The sequence below is a fragment of the Rutilus rutilus genome, assembly GCF_951802725.1.
Source record: "Rutilus rutilus genome assembly, chromosome: 12".
Lineage (NCBI taxonomy): Eukaryota > Metazoa > Chordata > Actinopteri > Cypriniformes > Leuciscidae > Rutilus > Rutilus rutilus.
Window position 1 is genome coordinate 8096748 of NC_140217.1, and position 23160 is coordinate 8119907.

Here is a 23160-nt window from a genome sequence, read left to right on the forward strand (position 1 = left end):
GCGATTGTGCCTGAATGTTTGTAATTGTGCATTAATGTTGTCTTGCGTGGTTTTATTTATGTTTAGCCATTCTGAGTGAGCTGCTACAGAGGGAAAACCGTGTCCTTCATTTCTGGACTCTGAAAAAAAGACGTTTAGACCAGTGCCAACAGTACGTTCTGTTTGAACGACACGCTAAACAGGTGAGTGAGAGAGTTTTATACAGGCATATGTTTTGAAGCATTCGATAACATTGGTGGTTTTGTCTTTGAAGAAAAAGAACTACACTTTAGCATACTTTTAAAAATAGTATTTTTTACGGAAATAATATAGTTAAGACTATAAAAGAATATACTTAAGTGCAAACTTAATGTAGTGTTTTTAACCCACTTAAGTAGGTCTTAATTTCAACTTTATATGTAATTTCATAATTACGTTTATTGTCCTTGAAATATGGTTATAGTGTACTGCCAAATGTACTGACAAGAATTTACGGGAAAGTATTTAATATAATTTCTATTGAAACTTGAATGTCATGTATTTAAATATATTGGTAATTGTACATTTGTAATGATGAAGTTTAATACAATGTATTAAATTTAAATGTAATATCGAATAAAGCACTACTTGAATATAATCAAGTACTTTACATGTGCTTTAGTTTGTTAGTCAACGCATAAAAGTGGTTATTTAAAGCACAACAAAAGATATTTAAAACACAATGATTTCAAATGTCTTTAAAGTATAAATATAAAATGTATTAAATATAAAATAAATATAAAATTTGAATTTGACATTATTGCAAAGCGCACTTTTTAAGTGAACTTAAGTGTTAAGCAACTTAGTCATTAAAAAAGTGTATTCTCTTTAAGTACACTTAAGTGGCATTTATTTCATTAAAAAAAAATGTATACAGTTTAAAAAAAATCATTATACTGTACTAGATTTGAAGTACTGTACAAATGCACATTCAATATAATTAACGTACTTCTTTTTCACAAGGGTTAGGAACTTTTTGTTTAAACCATTAGATAGACCTTTATCTAGTACACAATGGAAATCTGCTTGTCCAATGAGAGGAGAGATTGTGAATAAACACATGAAATGACTTTTAACTTTTTAACTCTACGCAGGCCATTGACTGGTTACAGGAGTCAGGGGAATATTTTCTATCCACACACACATCGCCTGGTGACACCAGCGAAAAAGCTCAGGAACTACTAAAAGAGTACGAAGATTTCCGTGTGTCCGCTAAGGTAAAAACATCGACAACAGTCAATGATGACGATTATTGAAAATTCATTCACTGTCACGTTGTTTGAAACTTCAATGCTTTTTTGGAACGCAAAATCTGAAATTTTTATGAAGAATATCCTTCTTCACTTTCAGCAAACGCAGGAGAAGGTGAAGCTGTTGATCCAGTTAGCTGGTAGTTTAGTGGAGAAAGGGCATGTCCATGTGACCGAGCTCAAGAGGTGGGTGTCCACGGTGGACAGACGGTACCGAGACTTCTCCATGCGGATGGGTCAGTACCGCTGCACCTTAGATCGAACGCTGGGAGTGTGTTCTGAGGTGAGATGTCAAGCAAAGCCAGTTTATGCATCCTATTTATAAATCATAATTTTATATCATGAGGAATCAAAAGTTTAGATCAGATAAAAAAAAGCAATTTTTGGTCTATGTAGCAGAATGTGAATGTGTGCAACATATTCCTGGATCAACATCTTTGTCATTCCCTCTGACCTCTCTAACAGGACAATAAAGATCTTGAGCTGGACATTATTCCAGCCAGCCTGACCCACCCTGACCCAGAGGTCAACCTCAACGACCCTGACCATGAAGTTAATGAGGAAAAGAAGAAATCTGCCAGAAAGAAAGAGTGAGTGATGAAGATTTTAAATATGACTCGTGCCAGCTTCCTGTGCGCAGATTAAGCCGATAGTCCCAAACTAAATCACAGCATCAATAGCTTCTTCTTCACACGAAATCCTTTTTAATCTAAACCATTTCCTGAGGAATTAGCTTTGTGTTATGAAGTGCTGTCTCAGACATTCTTTGCATTTGAATGTCTGTAATTTGCTGGGCTTTCAGTGGGGCGTTTTGGTCTCTCTGTAGGTATATTATGGCTGAACTGCTCCAGACAGAAAGAGCTTATGTACGAGACCTACAGGAATGTTTGGAGGTGAGAATGTTTCTTCTGCCAAAGAGAAGCTTTAGAGGTTTTCTCAGTGATCTCAGACAGTCATGGCTATTGATTGCAACAATAACCCAAGGCTGCATAGTTATATACTGTACAAGAATTGTGAACTAAGGATAAACTAACCTTCCTTGTGCTTTTACGCGCAGACTTTTCACTGGGAAATGACGAGCGGTGCAGAGATCCCATCTGGAATTGCGAATAAGGAACATGTGATCTTTGGGAATATTCAGGAGATTTATGAATTCCACAACAAGTATGTTTTCAAACAGGCTTTACATCCAGGTTTATGTACATTGATTTGCATAGGCGCTATAGCTTAGCAGTAAAGCTGTCATTTTGATGGCTCGTAAATCTGTACGATGGTCTGTGTAAGTATGTGAGTAATTAGTAGTGCTTGCCAAGGAGATCTAGCATTCCCATTCTTCTCAATGGCAGTTGCTTAGCTGGTGCATTTCCACCCTAAAGTACGGCACGCACTTACAACCATCTTTGCACATGAGACTCAGTTTTTACCTCAAATAGTGTTGTTATTGTTAACTCAAACAAAAGCATATAAAAATAGTTTTTGTTAATTGATACAATGCTGAAATAAAATAAATATTATTTTATATATTTTTTTTAATTACATAATATTAATAAAATATAATAAATATTTGTTATTTAATATAAAATATTATATTAATAAAATAAATATTAGATGAAAAACTTAAAATTATAAGTGGTACCTTGGCAAAGTTAAACCACTAAAATTACTAAAACTAAACTGAAATAAAAAAAAACGTTTGATTTTTTTTAAAAGCTAAAATTACATAACATAATTAACATAACAATATTCCTAAATTACAATGAAAACTGAAAATTAAAAATAAATTCAATATATTAATAATTCAAAATATTAATACATTATTTAATAGTTTAATATTACTATAATAACACTCTCAAGAGCAGATTGGCTGATGCAAAGTGCCAAACTATATTTAATAGATACAATTCAATATTTCATCCTTTCAAAAGAACAGAATGATCATGTTCATCAGTGTTGTTCATTGGCCAATGCTGATATTCTCAAAATGACCAAATATTGGTCTTTCACTAGGAACAACCACCCTATCAACAGCATGGAAACCACTCACTCCGACGACACGCACATTCATATTTTTTCAGAAAGTGTAAAAAGCTACTTGTATTTTACCATAATTTGTTGTTTTTGCAGCATTTTTCTTAAAGAGCTGGAAAACTATGAGCAGCTTCCAGAAGATGTGGGCCATTGTTTTGTCACATGGGTGAGATACAGATGAATCACTGTCTTTTTTCCTCAACATTTTCTTTGTTAGGAGAACATATTGTGATTTCAGTATGGACAAGTCGTCATCATTTTACTCCATTTGAATATTTAAAAACCAGTGTGTGCTAAGAGGCTGTAAAAATGGGAAATTTGCCCACTCTGCATTTTGTTGATCATTATTTAAAGCATGAAAGGTCTAAAATATCAATTCAGCTGTGAAGTATTAATGCTCATAAGCAGTTGCTTCTGGTACTTTCAAAATCCGGTGAGGTTGTTTGCAACATAAATAGTGAATGTGTTTATTTTTTTCCTTGTTCTGAAGGCTGATAAATTTCACATGTACGTCACCTACTGCAAAAACAAGCCCGACTCCAGTCAGCTCATCCAGGGCCAGGCCGGGAGGTTCTTCGATGTGAGTCGGCTCTCTTTTTTCTCTCAGTTCATTTTGGAGGTTTGTGTGGCATGTGAGGTGAGAAGCTAGAGATGACTCAAAGAACAGACAGGGAGTGCTAGAGAGCTGCTGTCACCCACCCTGACTACTCTCCCAGCTAAAAGGGAATGTTTTCAGAACTTTAGCTAATGTTCTGGCAAGGTTCTTTCAAAGTTATGAACAAACGTTCTTCCAGTAATGTTAATAGAATGTTCGTTCAGAGTTATCTGTTCTTTAATAATGTTCTCAAAATGTTAGCACAAAAACATTTGTCTACTTGTTACAGAATGTTCATGGAAAATTCAAAAGTGATGTTCCCATACTGTTTGAAGAATGATAAAAATGGAATGTTTTCTTAACGTTTGCATATCCACGTCTTTAAGACATTTAAAAAACCTCTCGGGTTAAGACTGTAACCATGGTTCCCTGAGAGTGGAACGAGACGCTGCGTCATGATGACGACTGCTTCTGTAGCACGTTTGCAACTATTCCACTTCTGTTTGGCGTAACATCACCACGTGGCGTGTGACGGCACACTGCTGAAGCTATAAAGGATACACGGAACAAAGCAGCATCGGCTTCTGATTGGCTGAAGCAAGTCGCTCACAGGCATGCCAAACAAACTTTGTTGCATTATTTTCCTGTTATCACTGTAAAGCTGCTTTGAAACAATATGTATTGTAAAAAAGCACTATATAAAAAAAGGTGACTTGACTTGAGGCGGATAGACCAGCAGAAAAACGATCCTGAAGGAACTCCAGCACTGAAGCCATCGGGCAGTTAAGGCGAGACACTACAGGTGAATAGGGTAAAATTTTTAAATAATAGATATCACCATGAAACTTCCTCAGTTGATTACTTACACAAGTATATAAAAAAAATGTATTAGAAGTTTTAGAAATTTGTATGTTTAATTATGCAAATTAGGCATTATCTCATTAAATATGCATGATTTTGCATATATTTTCGGTAGATAGATCTGAACATATGATAAATCCAGGTGCAAAATTCTTTTTTCATTTTGTTTACACACAAGATGAAAATAAAAATTCTGATGGATTTCAGGATATATGCTTTCATTACCTAGGAAATCAAAATATACTGTCCATAGCCATAAAAAATTCGCAATATTTTTTTGATTAAAATGTCATATAAATCAGGCCAGGAATGATTTATTAACAAATCCCTCTGAACATATCTTCAGAATACTGCTAAGTGTATAACTGGAAAGTTTGGTGTACATAGGTGCTTCATAGGCTGAGATGTTTGTACTGGAGAATGACAAAAAACTCATTTTGAGAAAACGGCAGTTAAAGATTTAAATAGCTCTAAATGAGAAATCGTCGTTAGCTTTAAATCCCCCTTTGGACATTCACGATTGGTTACTGCTAGAAAGGAAATGCCCATATTTGGGTTACATAGCGTTGTGCAGGACACTTTACAACGATCCCGGTCATGACAGACTTCAGTGAACAGACGGATCTCGGCATGTCGTGTTGGAATACTAACTTCCTAGTAAATTCGGGAGAAACTTACGGCCGCAAGTAAACAAAATGTAATAAAATAAACATCTTAATGTATATTTTCAACTTTTTCTTTATAGCAGCTTGAAAGAATACATATTAAAGGAGTAAACTAGCCCAAAATCTCAAAACTGACCACTGCATGAAAAATTGATGTTTTTGCCTGCCGTGTCTCGCCTTAACTGGGTCCAACTGGTGTGAAGACTCTCCACTTTAAATTGAACAGTTTCTTCACGGGGTCAACTCTCTCAACAACCTCGGTTGAGAGACAAGAGTTTAGGGGTTGATCCCCCTCAGGGGCCAAATCCACAACTTCCACTTCTCCCGCTGTGGGTGATAGATTGTGCCCCCCTGCCTGCGATAGAAGGTCCCTTAGATATATTAGGTCCATGAACCATACTCGGGCTGGCCAGGACGAATCCCATCCTGGCAAATCCTCTTTGGAACTTCCAGGAGCAGAGCGATCAGGGGAAAGGTGTACAGACGAAGCCGTGGCCATGTCTGTACCATGGCATCCAGCCCCAGTTTTGGCCCGCAGGCCGCCTGTTGCCGACCCCTGTCCTAAAGGATTTTGGGTACTTGTTGTTTTGGGGGCAGACCAGCTGATCAACCAGCAAACCACCAGAGTGGAAGACCAGCTAGACCAGCTGCATACCATCTTACCATCTTTGTTTAGCAGTTACCACAGTTTTAAAACAACAAGATTATTGTTGTTTTCTTCCGTTTCTCACAGGAAATACAGCGGAGACATGGGCTGGTCAATTCAATCTCATCGTACCTGATCAAGCCCGTTCAGAGAATCACCAAATACCAGCTGTTGCTGAAGGTGGAGACTCAGTTTTTTTTGTCTGATGTGATGTAATAATTAAGTCATTTTAAATACATCTTGAATCAGTTTGCAGCTCTAAATGGGTGTGTTTGTGAACAGGAGTTGCTGACATGTTGTGAGGAAGGGAAAGGAGAAATAAAGGAGGGTTTGGAGGTGATGCTTAGTGTGCCTAAACGCGCTAATGATGCCATGCACGTCAGCATGCTGGAGGGTGAGCGATAATTACGGCAGCTGTGCTGAAAACGCAACTGTGTGCAGAAGGGTTTTTTCTTTTACAATTAGACTGTAGAATAAGATTTGAAAATACGATTTGAAAAATTTGCCGCTTGTTTTTAATTATGTATTTTCTTGCTTGATGAAAAAAATCACTGAATTTCAGATCGGTGGCAGAATCATTTTGCGATGTAGTTATGCATCTGTTTATCTGTGTGACTGTTATTGTGGTTTCAGGTTTTGATGAGAACCTGGCCGTACAGGGTGAGCTGATCCTACAGGACACCTTCCAGGTGTGGGACCCCAAATCTCTGATCCGCAAGGGCCGGGACCGACATCTCTTCCTCTTTGAGATCTCCCTCGTTTTCAGTAAAGAGATGAAAGACTCGTCTGGACGCACCAAATATGTTTACAAGAACAAGCTGTTGGTAAGGATGACACATTGTCAAGAAGTGTAAACATCATCAGCAAAATGAGGTCTTTAGTGGACTTTTTTCCCACTTTATTAGTAAGTCGCTAGTGATAGTGTGAATTCAAATGTGTTTTGACAGACATCAGAATTAGGAGTCACCGAACACATTGAAGGCGATCCGTGTAAGTTTGCTCTATGGGGCGGTCGGACTCCCACATCTGACAACAAAACAGTTCTTAAGGTAAGATGTATATATGTGTATGTCTGTGTGTATCAGTGTCAGATAAACCTACAGAGATGTCAGAACGACTACTTAGTGGCTAGTGCACATCATACTAAGTAATATGTCTACCTTTATGAGGGTACTTTTTATAACACTGTACCCTAAACAGACATGACACCTGAAACACGATATTATGATAATTAGCACCGTCAAAATAAATGCTTAATGTATGCAGTTAATTAAATTAAGGATAATATTTCTAAACTGTTTCATCCTATGTGATTTACACAAAGGCTTATCATTTAGTCATCAATCCTGAACCGTCTGAAAGTACTGCAAAAAAAAGACTCACAATTGAGATTAATCACAATTAAATATTTGAATCAATTGCCAGCCCTGTTTAGAATTTATCAAATGTTTTAGAAATTACAGAATACATTTTTTGCACCCATATTGCAAATATGCACACTAATTCCTGACCCTGGTGCACATGCTTTGAGCCATTGTACTCAGTTTGGTAATGCAAGTTCAAATCTCGCTTCTGAAATCATGCATTTTCTCTTCTCTAACACATCGTCTCATCCACCTGAAGGCCTCCAGTATAGAAGTGAAACAGGAGTGGATCCGAAACATCAGGGAGGTGATTCAGGAGAGAACGGTCCACCTGAAGGGGGCGCTAAAGGAGCCCATACACCCTCCTAAAACCCCAGCCAGGCAGCGCAGCATCAGCAAGAGGTATTTCACCTCATCCACCTGCTCTCTTTTATTCCCTGCTCAGATTCTTCTCTAATCTGTATTGAATCAATACATCTGTACTCCCCAAAATGCACAGCTCTAATCCCTATTGTGTATGTGATTATATTGGAAATGAGGTTAATAGTATTTATATGATGTTTCAGGGAAACTACTGAGGATGCGGACAGTCAGGGTGATGCCAGCAGCCAGCCGGACACAATCTCCATCGCTTCCCGCACCTCCCAGAACACTGTAGACAGTGACAAGGTAGAACTACACCACAAAAACACAAATCAAGTTTAATTTAAATGTAATCATGTCAACACGTTTGTGTGAGGAAAATGATTTCTGTCCAATGGTAGTTACTTCCCCTATGGAAAATCTGGTTCTCTCGTGGACACATACGCGCGTTGTTTAGACAGCAAGCATCTTCCTCTGCAGTGTGTGTGTGTGTGTGTGTGTGTGTGTGTTACACTTTGTTATTTTTTTTGTTGAATAGAAAAGTTCAAGAGGACAGCATTTATTTGAAATAGATTTTTTTTAAACATTGTAAATGTCTTTGTGACTTTTGCTTAATTTACTGCATCCTTGCTGAATTAAGTAGTAATTTCTTTAAAAAAGGAAAACCATTCTTCCAAAAGATACTGTATTCCCTCATTTGGTGTTTTGATGATGATCAAAATTTAAGTTTAAAATCTCAGGAAAACGATCCAAAATCTCCCCTAGATCTTCCTTTAATTGGTCTCACGTCTGTTTGTGTATGAGTGCATTACTGAAACGTGCAATATTTGCTCAAGTTATTTTTGTCTGTAGGATGATTCATTTGCTCGCTTTCTTTTACCGCCTTCCTTGTTGACTTGTTTTTGTTATATAATTTTTATCCCTGTCCAACTAAATTTGATCCCGATTCGCTGTTGTTCCTTCCAGTATGCCAGTGTGGCACAAACTGTATCATTGCTCTTCGTCTCTCCCTCTGTTATTTCTCTGTAATTTTATGATTACTTGCGCCTGCGCTTAACCTCAGGGCAGTCTCTCCGCTCTTGTTTCATTCATCCGTCTAATTACAGACAAAAAAGCTCAGTCAACAGCAGCGCTTGTTTCCTAGAAACACTCTTTCAAGCATGCGCTCCTGCCATTGGTTGTTTTGCAGTGGTTTGTGTGGTTTACATCATGACACAGACTTGTCCCCATCTTAGATGGCACACCCTGACCGTTCACTGACTGTCTGACACTGCATGGTACACACAAAAAGGCGAGTGTTGGCGGTAACCGCTAGCTCCAATCTGATTGGCTGCTTAGCGGTGGGTTTATTTGCAACAGTTGTTTAGTAATATGTATAGTATAGTAGTTTGCGAGGTTAATGGCGTCCATATTCTTTTAAAGAAACGAGTTTTGAGATACTTTGTATTAATAAACATGACATTTTTAGCACAACTGCATGTAAATATTGCTTAGACAAGTGCTTGAGAAGTAAGTCTGACGGATTTATATGTCAGTCCTTCTGTATAATTAATTTTTTCAGAATTTGCTGCAATATAAAAAACACCCATCGCTAGTCAAAAGAGTCGTACATTTTATTAAGCTTTTGTCACTTAACAAAGCAACTTGCAAATCACGCGATTAGTCATAATTACACACATACAGTTTTCTTTTTTCTCTCTCTTTTCTTTCTCTTTGGAGTTATTGTACAGCTAGGCCTTCTTATGTCATTGTGGTTTGAGGTTTGTGTGCATGTATGACTCTGCGTGTGTGGGCGGCTCAATGGACATTCAAATATAGAACTATATATATAGGCTTCTCATATTGCTTATTTTTCACAGACTAGACATTTCTTGACTTGTTTGTGTCTCTGTGAAGTCTGGTTTGGCATGCTGACATTTGTCCCCAGAAGTTAGCTAAATCTGAAACCTAAAACCTCAATTTTGACGTCATCCTCAAAGGTTACAGTAATTCAAAAACATAGCAAATGTTTTTTAATTCCAAAATAACAATAATATTGTTGCCTTAAGGATTAGTCTATGGAATGTCCCCATAAAACATGGAAACCCAGTGTGTGTGTGTGTGTGTGTGTGTTGTAGTATTATTTGCTCTCTGTCTTCAGCTCACAAACGTGTGCACACACACACACCTCACTCCTTCCTTGCTTAGTTTGGAGTGTTGCGACTTTTCATTTATTTTTTTTCCTCTCTCGCTTCTGTCTGTCCTGTTGGAGTCTCTGCTTGTTTTCCTCCCCTTTCTCTCAGTCTCTCCCATATGGGCAGAACCCTCTCAACACTCTCTAAATGACAGCTCAATATCTCCGTACTCTTAAGAAAATGTTGAGCGTGAGTGCAGTCACTAGCTCTATGCGTGGCTCTGGGAACGAGCACTTGGGTTAGACAATTTTCTACCTGAGTGTCAGCCAATCAGAAGGCTTATTTGGTTGGCAGTCTAACTTCTGGTTGGTTGTATTGGCAGTACAGATAGTGTCATGCCCAGGTGGAGGAGTTTCAGACTACCCAACAGAACCAGACCTGTGAGTACACATGCTTCTGATGGATTTAATGGGGATTTGTGGTAGTTTTAAAGGGAAATTTGACAGTATGTCATTTTCGATATTGTTTGGGATTTGCTGTACAGCCGAAACAAACTTTGTTGCATTATTTTCCTGTTATCACTGTAAAGCTGCTTTGAAACAATCTGTATTGTTAAAAGCGCCAAAGAAATATATGTGACTTGACTTGACTTGGTATATACTTAGAGATTAAAGCATAATTTTAACGGTTTATTTATGTTTTTAATGATTTATAAAGCAATTTGTTTGTATATTGACTCTCATATGTGTGTTACCAGTACAGTGTGTTTTTACCAAGATCCATTTAAATTGCCTCTTGTTTTAACATTGAAAAACACTGCTTTAGTATCAAAAAGCATATTTAATAATGCTTTTTTAGACATTAGTGGCTGTTTAATCTGGCTCTACCCAGGTTTCAGCCCAACTATTAAGATCGCCCGCTGATTTAACTGCAATAGCACTCTGTGTTTTCCCCATAATCATTCTCAAATTATTTCATGTGTCTCTGCTGAAGTTTGCACTTTAAATGTAGGAGTGTACTTACACATCTGTCTGTGTTTGTGTGTGTGTGTGTGTGTGTGTGTGTGTGTGTGTGTGTGTGTGTGTGTGTGTGTGTGTGTGTGTGTGTGTGTGTGTGTGTGTGTGTGTGTGTGTGTGTGTGTGTGTGTGTGTGTGTGTGTGTGTGTGTTTTCTGTCCCATAAGCATGAGCTCACATTTGGACTGTGTTTTTTGGGTTGCTCAGGAGGGAGTGGCTGGTCATATTTTACTCCATGTGTTTGTGTGTGTCAGAATTTTAAATCTGAAACCTACCTAACATCTTATAATTAGTATCAGAAATAATAACTGGACTCCTGATTTCAAAACCAAACAACATTAGAAAATATTATAATAGTGTACAATATTTTTTGTAATATTTTTAAAGATAATTTAAAATACATTCATTATTTAAAATATATAAAATAATGCATAAACCAGTAGTTAATATACAAAATTAACGTGTAAAAATGTAAATTAATATTTCTAATTATTTGAATGGATAATACTGATTTGCAGATTATATAATGTATTCATGATTTTAAATTACTTTATAATAGTCAATTATTAATAATAGATACCTATTATTATTATTATGTTATTGTGACTAGTGCAAAATATGGTAAAAGTAGTTAATCAGTAGTTACAGCATCTGTGTGTCATCTATTACAAGTTATTAATTTGACTAGAATTGCACATTTATATGTTACTAGTACACCTCGAATCCAGTCTGTATGGCGTCTGTTGCGAATAAAGGAAAAGTGTCAGCATGTCACATGTAACACCCTGTCTCATTCTCTGTGGGGGATTATGCTTTCCTCATGGCTGGGAATTCTGTCAGTATGGAATACTCTTTTCCATATGGTGGGAATTCCTGGCCAGCTGTAAAGAATCAGGGAGGGAAAACACCCTGCATTTCCCCTGAGGAGGGCGTATCTCTCTCCTCCACCCAACACACACTCCTCCATCTCTGCCTCGCTCTACAGGGACTCTAGAGTTGGAAATGTAGAATTATATTTCTTGTATTTCTATTGTAGCTTTGATCATACACACTCACACTCATAATAATAACTTTCACATATGCATCACAGATATTCAAGACAATGAATGATGAATGTGTGTTTCGCCCCTTAGAACCTACATTCAGGGAACGGCGATGTCTGGGGTGGGACGCTGGGTCAGAGCAGAACCTGTGTCGACACCCAAAAGCTCAGTCTAAAAGTTGGATGTAGTCAGGAAGGAGGTCAGAGATGGAGAGAGAACAGCTGTTTAGACCTGCCTTTCCTATCTTACTCATCCTGTTTCTCATAATCTTTAGCTGAGTTTCTGTTTCAGTGGGTGTGTTTGACGGAGATTAGAACATGTTTCTGTGTGTCTGTAAATGTGTGTGTGAGGAGATTAATTGATTATCTGTCACTGGTAGTGTGTGCGTTTGACTCAGGTGGTGATGGCTGCTCTCTGCAGGCTGACCATCCTTCATTTCTCTCAGCCTGCCCTGGTTTTCTTTTCATCTGGGACGGTTTTGTTATAGAAAATTCTTGAGAACATTTCCTGTCTGAAATTTTGCATGAATGACATTTAATGCGTCCTTGTTGAATAAAACTTTGTTTTTTTTTTAATCTTACTTTTCCCAAACTTTTAAATGGTAGCAGCAAAAACTATTTTAAACAATAATAATAATAAATATGAAATGTTTCTTGAGCAGAAAATCAGCATATTAGAATGATTTCTGAAGGATCATGTGACACTGAAGACTGGAGTAATGATGCTGAAAATACAGCCATCACAGGAATAAAATACATTTAAATAATTTATTGAAATAGAAAAATATTACTGTTTTTACTGTATTTGTGATCAGATAAAAGCATCCTTGATGAGCACAAGAGACTTCTTTGTGTCCTGTAGTGTATGTCCAAATTATTTAAGATATTTACACGACTGTTCAAAAGTTTGGGGCCAGTAATATTTTTTTATAATGTTACAAAAGATTTCTATTTCAAATAAATGCTGTTCTTTTGGACTTTCTATTCTGAAAAAAAAAAAAAAATGTTTCGAGGTTTTCACAACTGTTTTCATAAACTGCTTGATAATAATACAAACACACATCCATCACATACTTTCTTCCTTGATAATAGTAGAGGGTTCTTTAAAAACCTGCATCTCTCTCTCTCTCTCTCTCTCTCTCTCTCTCTCTCTCTCTCTCTCTCTGTAGTTGTCGGGTGGCTGTGAGCAGACTGTGGTTCTGCAGGACTTTGTTGCGGGCTCAGTGGGTGAGTTGAGCATTCAGTCGGGTCAGACCGTCGAGCTGTTGGAGAGGTCTGGAGAGCGGCCCGGCTGGTGTCTAGTGCGGACCACCGAACACTCGCCCCCTCAGGAGGGTCTGGTTCCCAGCAGTACCCTGTCTGTGTCTCACTCCCGCAGTAGTGTCGACATGGACTGCTTTTTCCCACCTGGGAAAGGTGAGCCACACACACATAAATATCCACCGCCCACAAACACAGGTCATATTTCTTATGGCCTCATTCCGCATTCTGCTTAGAAACAGCCAAAGCCGCCTCTACTAGTTCAACAGTAAGCACCACTTGGTGAAGTAATATGGAATTGCAATAACGTATCAATGTTTTGATTCATTAGTTGATCAAATATTTGTAATTTGTAACAAGATACTTTCTGATATATTTGTTCCCAACTTTGACATGCTTTTACCCAAAGCGACTTACATTGCATTCAAGATATAAATTTCATCAGATCATGCATTCCCTGGGAATCGAACCCATGACTTCAGCGTTGCTGGTGCCATGTTCTACTATTTGAGAAAGAGGAAAGCTTGATACATTTACAAAAATCCATTTTACGAAAATCAGTCAATTGCAAAACATTTATTATAACATAAAAAATAATGCAAAAATACTGATTTTGTCCGAAATAATAATGGATAGCTAATCCAAAAATCTCTTAACCAGAGGCGCGGGGCCCACAAGGGGTCCTCAGCAAGCTTACGAGGGGGGATGCAGGATGGCTAAAAATGATTTAAATGACTATTATTAATATATTAAAACCTTCTACCGTAATAAAAAATATACAGTAATGACTTTTTACAGTAACTTATTTTAAGCGTAAAATAATTTGATCTATATCAACACTCCCAGTTTATGTTAATAATATATTGTAGTTATAGTAATGTTAATATTATATTATATAGAGGATCTTTGAAAATTGTGTTGGGAAGTTTAAGTCAAAAGGTTGAGAACCACATGATTTATAGTATTGACAGCCTCAGTTACTATGTACTTTCTTTGCATGCAAAAGAGCAACTTGGACATTCTGTTCAATAGCTACTTTTGTGTTCTGCAGGGAAAAGGCAGAAAATAAAGTATAATTAGTATAAGAATTAATATTTTTGGATGATCTGTCCCTTTAAGCTGTTGTACACGTGCCCACGGCTCTCTGAACAGCATGAGCTCTGGCTTCTTCCAGGGGAGCCGGTTCTGCTCTCGGTGGGTGAGGCACAAATAGGGTTTGATCATTAATTAGCAGCGTGCTAGTGATGCTACCAAAGGCGTGCGTCCTGCTTTGATCCAACTCAGGGGATTGTTGTATGTGTTTGGTGGGGCTTCAACCCTGGGACTCTCACGGGCTTATGAGATGTTTCACACAATAGATCCACACTGAAACCATGCAGAACCAGTCCTCATTTGAATGATTCAACTTTCTATAAGTGGGCTCTTTTTACTTTTAATAGTTAGGTGTGGCTCTATGGCTCCCCTTCTTTGACGTGGAAATGATCTCCGGTTCAGTTCTTCTGTTCAGCCCGTTGAGGTCATGAACACACTGGAGAGCTGCTTCATAGTATAAATTGAAGTTATACTTTAATATTGTAAAGCTGCTTGCTTTCTGTTGCATCCCAGCAGTGTGGGCGGCATCTGGATGTTCGCTTATACCGCTACCAACTTATTTTGAACTTCTTTTTACCCCTAAAAAGAACTTCGCTGTGAGTATATTGGGGTCTTTAGAGGGTCCATATACTTCAAGTAAGCACCCAGCTTTGGTTTTTGGGTCAGGGTGGTGTTAAAGTGTGTCTTTAAGGCCCCATACTGTCTGAAGCGGAACACTCTGTATTGTATAGTCCCTTTACTTCCTGTTGTCTCCCTGCACTGCACTTCCTGTGTTTAGAAGAGCACATTTCTAAACATCCCAACCAGAACCCCCTGACCTCATGGATCTAAGAATAGACAGAGGAAAGGGGGAGTCGACCTTTTCCAGGTAGGTTTCAAGAAAAATAAATGAACAGAAATCAACGGAAGAACTGACTGGTCAAGATGACTGCTGAACTATGACAAGCTGTGTTGTCTTGAACTTTTAACTCTTTCTACAACTCCACCGCCCTGTGAATATGAATGTTTACATGGTGTAAACTTCATCGACAGGAATTAATATATGTAACACATAACCAGAAGTTCATGCACCTTGATAATTTAGATAACTGTGCAGTCAAAGAATTTAACCCGGGATGATCTTGGTCAATTGTCAATTGGATTTTTTCGATGCCTGTTCACATTTCTGCCTGTTTGTTGTTAGTAGGTGACATTGCTGTGGGTATGTGGAGTGTGTGTATGTGTGTGCTATATCTGATGCAACAGGGTTATAGTAAACAGAAAGTAATGCATTAGAAGCATGGAACATTTTTAGTCAGGCATGAAGGATTCTGTCCTGACAGTAAACTGTACGCTATGCTACACCTCATTCTGTTGACTGGGCTTTTTTCAGTTCTGTTATTGGAACTTCAGCCCTATTATTGGACCGTCATGTTGATGTTCTTGGAACTTTGTTTCCAAAATGTTGCCCTGCCGGTTGTCACATAGTTACCCTGTACAATGTAGGTATATAATTCCAAGTAGGGCCAACCTGGAGAAAAGAAAATGTCATATACTGACTGTCCTCCGTGAGATAGTTAAAACATGTGAAATATAGTATACCTTTCTCCTCAATTGAGCTGTACTTAGAAAGTTTGCCACAACGTTTCACATTTTCACTTGTACACTGAAAAAAAATTGGTGTTGAAACAGATTTCACAAATAATTACAAAGAAATGGCAAGTAACACACTGAATTAGATGTGCCATTTTTAAGAAGAAAGACTAAAATAATATTTTCTTATAAAACCTATACTCCAATAATCAAAAATATATATTTTTTTACAGTGTGAATGTGAAATATGGCAAAATAAGTCCCGCTTTATATAAAAGAGCCAATCGCTAATTGTTAAAGTCATCGCTTAACTGAAGCTATTGAAACAATAAAGACAGTTAAGGCAAAAAATAAAGGTTGAAAAAACACCAAACAATGAGTTTGTTTAAAGTTTTTTAAAAAATCATAAATTTTTTATTTTTAATAAATCGTGAAATTTCTTTTTAGTATAATAAATAACCACAAGGTAATGTCTATTTTTCCATTGATCAACTGAATAACCTTGCAAAATGAAAGTTCTTCCGTTTATTTTCTCCAAAATAAAGATTCTTTATTGCCATTGATGGTTCAGTGAAGAGCCGTTAACATCCATGGAACCTTGCCATTACACAAAAGGCTTTTTATAGTGAAAAAGAAGGTTCTTTAGATTATTAAAATGTTCTTCACAGTAAGAAGAAAACGGTTATTTTAAGAACTGCTCACTGAAAGGTTCTTTAGACTTGAAATGGTTCTTCAGAGCAGAGTCTGCAAAGCGTCACGAGAGACGGTGTTAAATTACCTCATGTCTCACAGCACATAACATTACAATAATGACATATATCACGCGAGCAGGGTGCACAGAGGTGTGGAAATACATATGTTGACAGGCAGGTATGCTATAAAAATATTTTGGTCCTGAGACTTCCACAGAAGATATATGTACATGTTTTTATATTTAGACCACTTCTATTATTGATTGCTATCTGGATGTGAAGAGAGTTTCAACCAGTATAACAAAAAAGTGTTTATAAAGCCAATTGCCTACCCTACGCAGGTTATTATCGTGAGTGCTTTTCTTGCTTTTCTTTTCATTGATGTTTGCATATCTTAAATGTGTTTGATGCTTAAGATATTTATGTGTATAATATGACCATTGAGTTGTATGTATGTTTGTGTTCCTGAAACTGCTGAAGTGGGGATGGAGATCTTGTGATATAGACACACCCTTTCAAAAATGGGCCACTGCAGCATGCAGACGTAGGTGATGTAAGGATTCACACACACACACACACACAAACACACACACAGACACTTACAATACTTTGTCTTTCCATGGAACAACTCAAAAACTGTGACTTCTGCTTTTTTTCCTCCAGTCTCGTTTGAGGAGAAAAAAACTATTTTTGCATATTGGATTTTGCAGACCTCAATGAATACAGTGGAACCTTCCTGTATCCCTCTGAATGTGTGTGTGTGTCTCAGTGGCCCCTGGCCCCGCCCCCTGGCCCCTCCTCTTTATTGTGAAAAAGAGTAGCGTTGAACTTCCAGCTTAGCTTCAGTATTAAAGCGGGCTGAGTCAAAGCGTCCTCCACCTCCTATACCGCCCTTCTCCCTTTCTCCTCCTCTCTGTCTCTCACCTGTCTCTGGACGCACATATGAGGCGGTGACCGAGCAGCATGCGGAGTGGGAGGTCGTGTTGCTCTTGTGGAGTTTGTCTCAGTTGGATTTTGGGAAAGATTTGCTGTTGTGATGGCGCAGGTGCGTAAGTCAACACGGTCCGTTTGCTTGTGGAATGTATGCAGATGCATTCAGTTGAATTTCTTTTCACAGTGTGTGTCTGTTCATGCCCTGTGGGAGTTGGGCTGTTGTGTGTCTGGGTTAATGATTATGATTGAGTTTTGTGTGTTTAATGGAATTTGTTGTTGGTGTATGTGCATCTTTTCATCTGAACTCTGGTATTTAATGTAACGGTTCACTGATCTGAATCCTGGAGATCTCAGACGAGCTCAAGGGTGTTTTGAGTGATTCAACTAACAATTATTTACAGATAACAGGGTTTCGTGTTTAATGCAAAAGCATTGATGATTTTTCTTTCAGCAATCTTGTCTTTTTTAGAGGTCGACAAGCATTTACATTGTCAAAAGTGAAAATGTGCAGTTACATACTTTTATCTGAAGCAACTAACAGTGCATAACCCATGTCCTTGGTGTTCTATGGATTGCGCTACAGGAACACCTCAAGCTTTTTTTTACCCATCTTACCCATTGAAATGACTTTTCTGACATTCATTCATAATCATTGAGGTTTAACCTCATGTATCAAAAATAGGAAAAATAGATAATTTAGCGGTTACCTATATTTTACATCAAAGAGTGATTTGTTATTCATAAATATATCATTCAAATTTAAATTGTATCCCTGTTTCTTTTTTCCCTCTTTCATATCTACTGTTTTGATTTTTTTAAGTATAATTAATGGAAAAAAAATAGAAAAGCTGTGTGTGTGTGTATGTGTGTGTGTGTGTGTGTGTGTGTGTGTGTGTGTGTGTGTGTGTGTGTGTGTGTGTGTGAGCGATACTGCCCCTCAAGCTTCTCTGTTTTCCTGTAACCTAATTTCACCATCAACAAACCAATGTGTCTGCTGTTCCCTCAGCTTTGAAGCTCAAATCAAGTTCTCTGCTCTGTTTGATCATTTCTTGCCCTTTTTTTTCTTGAAGAATAACATGCTCTTTGAAGATTCTGCACATTTTGGCTCTTAGCAATTGGCTGTGTGAATTAGGAATCTTTTTTTTTTAACAAGAACTTCTTAGTGGACAGATTGATGACACTGTACACTTATTGACTGACTTTTGTATCAGATTTTATGCCTGGGTTGCAATGTGAATAAATGCCATATTAATGTATTTACATACATTGCATAGATATTGCATAGATATATGAAATGGATGATGTACATCCAACTGGTTGTTATCACAGAATAAACCCCGACAGGGTGATCAGGACCCCGACGTGAAGCGGAGGTTGTATCTGTTAATATTATTTAATGGACCTGAGCTAACATGAACTAACAGTGAACAGTTGTATTTTTATTCACAAACGTTAACCAAGATTAATCAATACGGTAACAACTGTATTGTTCACTGTTAGGTAACCTTACTATATATTAAAATAGTCATTATTTATGTACAGTGTCACATTAATTAAGTATTCTTTAGCATTGGTCGATGTTAACATTTTAATAGATTACTGCATTTTGATAAAAGTTTTAGTTTTTTAGTTTGAGATCCAACAATAATTGGAGTACTGCAGTATTGCTGCTCACCCTACAAAGTGTGAACACAATACATTTGTTCCTGCATTTTCTACAGGACTTTTAGTCCTTCTTTTTGTTGTTTTTGTTCTGGATAGAATGTAACATCAGCAACTTGTGCACGTGTGTGGGTGACTGGTTATATCATGTGGGTGTTTCATCTGATATTGAGAGAGAAATTCAGATAAAAAGGTAGCAGTATGAAGATTCAGTTTGTCTGTTGCTAATGTTGGAATGTTTAACCACCAGGCGCCTGTTGTAATGACAGCAGTGAAACTTAAGGAAATTAAGACAAAGGAGCATTATCCCCGCACGTGATCAGCGTGGATCCTCCCTGAGGCTGTCAGGACAAGCAGGGCGAGATCTGATTGGTCAATACCTGGGAGGGGGTTTTGGCGGGGAAGTTTCAAGGGGTGGATGGGGGTAAATGGCTCTTTGAAGAAACTCGTAATAAGGAAGTGACCTTTGTCCCATTCTCACCCCATGGGAAGTCACTTACGCAATGTCTACGGTAACTCAGTATCGCAGTGTCTGAACCAGCATTGAGTTAATGATCTGCACTGAAGCAGACAGCAGTGAGTATGAGGCATCAGGTTGGTTATCTCAGCCCATCCTCTAAGGATTCCAGGTTATTTGCTACTTAGGGAAATGTCTATGGACGCTGTTAATTAGCACAGAAAATCATTTTGACTCATCCCTTAGATCCTAAAAACAGATCAAATGCATTTACAGCAATGCACTTACAGTGGAAGCCTAGCGGTGGTACTGGTGGGTTTTAAAAAGCACATACATAAAGCTCATAATTTAGTTAAAGCACTTAACATGAATGTTGGGGGATGTTGTTTGAGCTGTTAAGTTGTCTACATTGTCTCTATGAGGAGGGAATAGATGTCCAGGAGGATAAACTTCTGTTCTGTTTTGTGTTTCTTATGTAATTCCTGGTTTTAGTTTGCAGCTCCGCAGTCAACTCAGCAGTTTGCAGCAGCTTTGGAGCTCAGAATGTTGAAGGATAATTTGAGGACGTTATGGATAGCCAGGATATTTAAATGCCATCCAATTGCTTTTCTATTGAAATGTTGAAAACAGCATTTTTTTTTTTTAACAATGTAAAAGTCTTTACTGTCAGTTTTGATCAATTTAAGCTGTCCTTTCTGAATAAAACACCTAGTAGTTAGCTAACATCCCTTCCATGTGCCTTTGTGGTATTCTGGAAACCAAGAGAAAGAAAGCAACTGGCTTTACCTCTTTTGCCAGTCATAACATGAGTTGAAAGATTGGGGATTTACGCAGACAAGTCTGATAAGCAGATCTATTACACCAGTTTTATGCTAAACGAAATGTTTAATAGTTTAAATGACTAAATATTCGATTTTACAATTTGAAGGATAAGTACATTTTTCTGTGTTAAATTCCATGTGCTGTAAAGTCCACAGTACCTTTCACTGTGACGTGCTGTCTGCCTTTGTTGTAATGTGTGCTACGTGGAGTCACAGAAGGCCTTTATGCTCAGATCAGGTCAAGCTGGTTTTGTCACTCTACAGTTGTCAGCTATGCCAACTAGTGGCCTATAGACTAGACAATTGCTTTTCCTTTCACCTCAGAGAGGCTGATGTCCAACATTGTGCTCAGGTTTCTTGGCTTTCAGCTGTTGGATTTGGTTCTGTGGGTTTTTTGACGTTTCGGCTGCAGTGAACATCTCTGAGCTGGTATAAGACCTTTTTTAATGTTCTATATATTATGCAAATTTTTCAGGGGTTAAATGGCTTGTTCTAAATGTTCTGAGGTTGTATATTACATGCCGATTTCTTAGGTTATATATTATGTCAAAATTGTGATTGCCTTTATTGGTTGTCTGTTACATCCATTGTAGAATTTATACATGGCGAAAGCCACTAAAATATTTGTTTAATATCTCTGTGGAAACTGTAATACTTTTTTTCTGGATTCTTTGATGAAGAAAATGTTCCAAAGACTTTGAAATAGAATATATATATTCTCTCTCTCTCTCTCTCTCTCTCTCTCTCTCTCTATATATATATATATATATATATATATAAACAAGCCTTTATTGGTTGTCTGTTACATCCATTGTAGAATTTATACATGGTGAAAGCCACTAAAATATTTGTTTAATATCTCTGTGGAAACTGTAATACTTTTTTTCTGGATTCTTTGATGAAGATAATGTTCCAAAGACTTTGAAATAGAATATATATATTCTATATATATATATATATATAAACAAGCCTTTATTGGTTGTCTGTTACATCCATTGTAGAATTTATACATGGTGAAAGCCACTAAAATATTTGTTTAATATCTCTGTGGAAACTGTAATACTTTTTTTCTGGATTCTTTGATGAAGATAATGTTCCAAAGACTTTGAAATAGAATATATATATTATATATATATATATATATATATATATATATATATATATATATATATATATATAAACAAGCCTTTATTGGTTGTCTGTTACATCCATTGTAGAATTTATACATGGTGAAAGCCACTAAAATATTTGTTTAATATCTCTGTGGAAACTGTAATACATTTTTTCTGGATTCTTTGATGAAGAAAATGTTCCAAAGACTTTGAAATAGAATATATATATTCTATATATATATATATATATATATAAACAAAAACTGTAGTATATCAATTATACTAAAATAACACTGATGCCACTTTTATCAACTTAATGTGTCCTTGCTGAATAAAAATCTTCATTTATTTAAAATTAAATCTTACTCAGAATTGTGTTTGTCAGAATTGTGTTTACTTTTTATTGGTTGTCTATTAATTCCATTGTAGGATTTCTGCATGGTCAAGATCTCTATATAATTTCTCTGTCATTTTTATTCAACAGAAAACTATCCTGTGGGAAGTTCAGAGGTCAAATCGGAGTCCTCCGCATCACTGCAGCCACAGACATCGGTGACCTCTTTGCCAACCGGTTCCCCGGGACCCAAACGCTCTGGAACTACTGGAAACACATTAAAAAAATGGCTCACCAGCCCCGTACGGCGTCTCAGCCACGGCAAGGGCGACAACACCAACGCTAAAAAACCCAACAATAAGCAACGTAAACGAGACGGCCGCAAAAGTGTAGAACTGGGGCCGTCACACCAAGACAGCACCGAAGAGGTACGAAAACCATGAACTATTTAGGAAATGTTCTTACACTGCAGTGTTTCAACATTCCAATAATACCATTGTAATAAAACCACATACCGAACAATGTGTAGAAATGCATTCTCCTTTTATCTGGTACCACACCTAACATATTTTAGTGTAGTAACCTACAAATCTATGAAAAAGGGCTTCCTGTATAGGTGCATGTTTTATGAGGAGCGTGCCTGCTGTTAGAAGTCATGAATGATAGATTCCTGTTGGCTCAAGGGTGGCGGTTTTTATTTAAATGGGAACGACTCTTTCTCCAAAGAGAGGAAGACGAGGAGTGAACAGCGGAGGAGAAGAAGAGGCTGAAGACGAGCCCCACACACCCCTCCCTCCCCCCATGGAGATCATCAAGGACTCCTCCGCTCAGGAGGAGAAGGTGAAACACAGACTTTCGTAAATTTTTTATTGTTGTTTTTTCCTTTTTTTTTTTTTTGCATCCTTGATCCTTTTTGTTAAAGGAGCAGTTAACCCAAAAAGTTTGGCTTTTTTGTCAGCCAAACTCCTTTAACAGAAATTATTTATTTTAAATAAAATTTCAGGGTTTCTCAGAAGCGGAAGTCGTTATAGTTGGGTAAACTTCTATAGCAATAAATGAGATAATACATTAAAAATATTTTTTTTGTGTTCCCATTTGCTCAAACAGCAAAAGAAAAACTCCACAATAGTGTTTTCACAACTTCAAAAAGAGAGGAAAATAGAGAGAGATTGATAACGGCAGTCAGAAGAGAGAAAGATGTCAACTTTACCGGCACTCCCACAGCCGCTGTATTAGAAACACCCTCACAGCAACGTTTACTAGT

The 23160-nt window shown here is 37.4% G+C and overlaps 1 protein-coding gene across 6 annotated transcripts in view; it reads left to right on the plus strand.

Moving 5' to 3' along the window:
* kalrnb (kalirin RhoGEF kinase b) overlaps nucleotides 1-23160 on the plus strand; it is an 83487-nt gene that overhangs the window by 48552 nt on the left and 11775 nt on the right. The window contains exons 20-36 of one of the 6 annotated variants that reach the window (XM_084425910.1): nucleotides 67-182; nucleotides 1113-1235; nucleotides 1369-1551; nucleotides 1734-1858; nucleotides 2095-2161; nucleotides 2326-2432; nucleotides 3393-3462; nucleotides 3787-3876; nucleotides 6151-6243; nucleotides 6346-6457; nucleotides 6697-6887; nucleotides 7011-7112; nucleotides 7687-7829; nucleotides 7994-8096; nucleotides 13131-13377; nucleotides 22047-22324; nucleotides 22623-22736. In XM_084425910.1, coding sequence (XP_084282036.1) covers nucleotides 67-182; nucleotides 1113-1235; nucleotides 1369-1551; nucleotides 1734-1858; nucleotides 2095-2161; nucleotides 2326-2432; nucleotides 3393-3462; nucleotides 3787-3876; nucleotides 6151-6243; nucleotides 6346-6457; nucleotides 6697-6887; nucleotides 7011-7112; nucleotides 7687-7829; nucleotides 7994-8096; nucleotides 13131-13377; nucleotides 22047-22324; nucleotides 22623-22736 — 2264 coding nt within the window. Of the gene's footprint in view, nucleotides 1-66; nucleotides 183-1112; nucleotides 1236-1368; nucleotides 1552-1733; nucleotides 1859-2094; nucleotides 2162-2325; nucleotides 2433-3392; nucleotides 3463-3786; nucleotides 3877-6150; nucleotides 6244-6345; nucleotides 6458-6696; nucleotides 6888-7010; nucleotides 7113-7686; nucleotides 7830-7993; nucleotides 8097-10138; nucleotides 10345-13130; nucleotides 13378-17421; nucleotides 17627-20767; nucleotides 20880-21932; nucleotides 22325-22622; nucleotides 22737-23160 lie in introns of those variants that run through there. The other 5 variants (XM_084425911.1, XM_084425914.1, XM_084425912.1 and 2 more) reach the window with 5 other exon arrangements.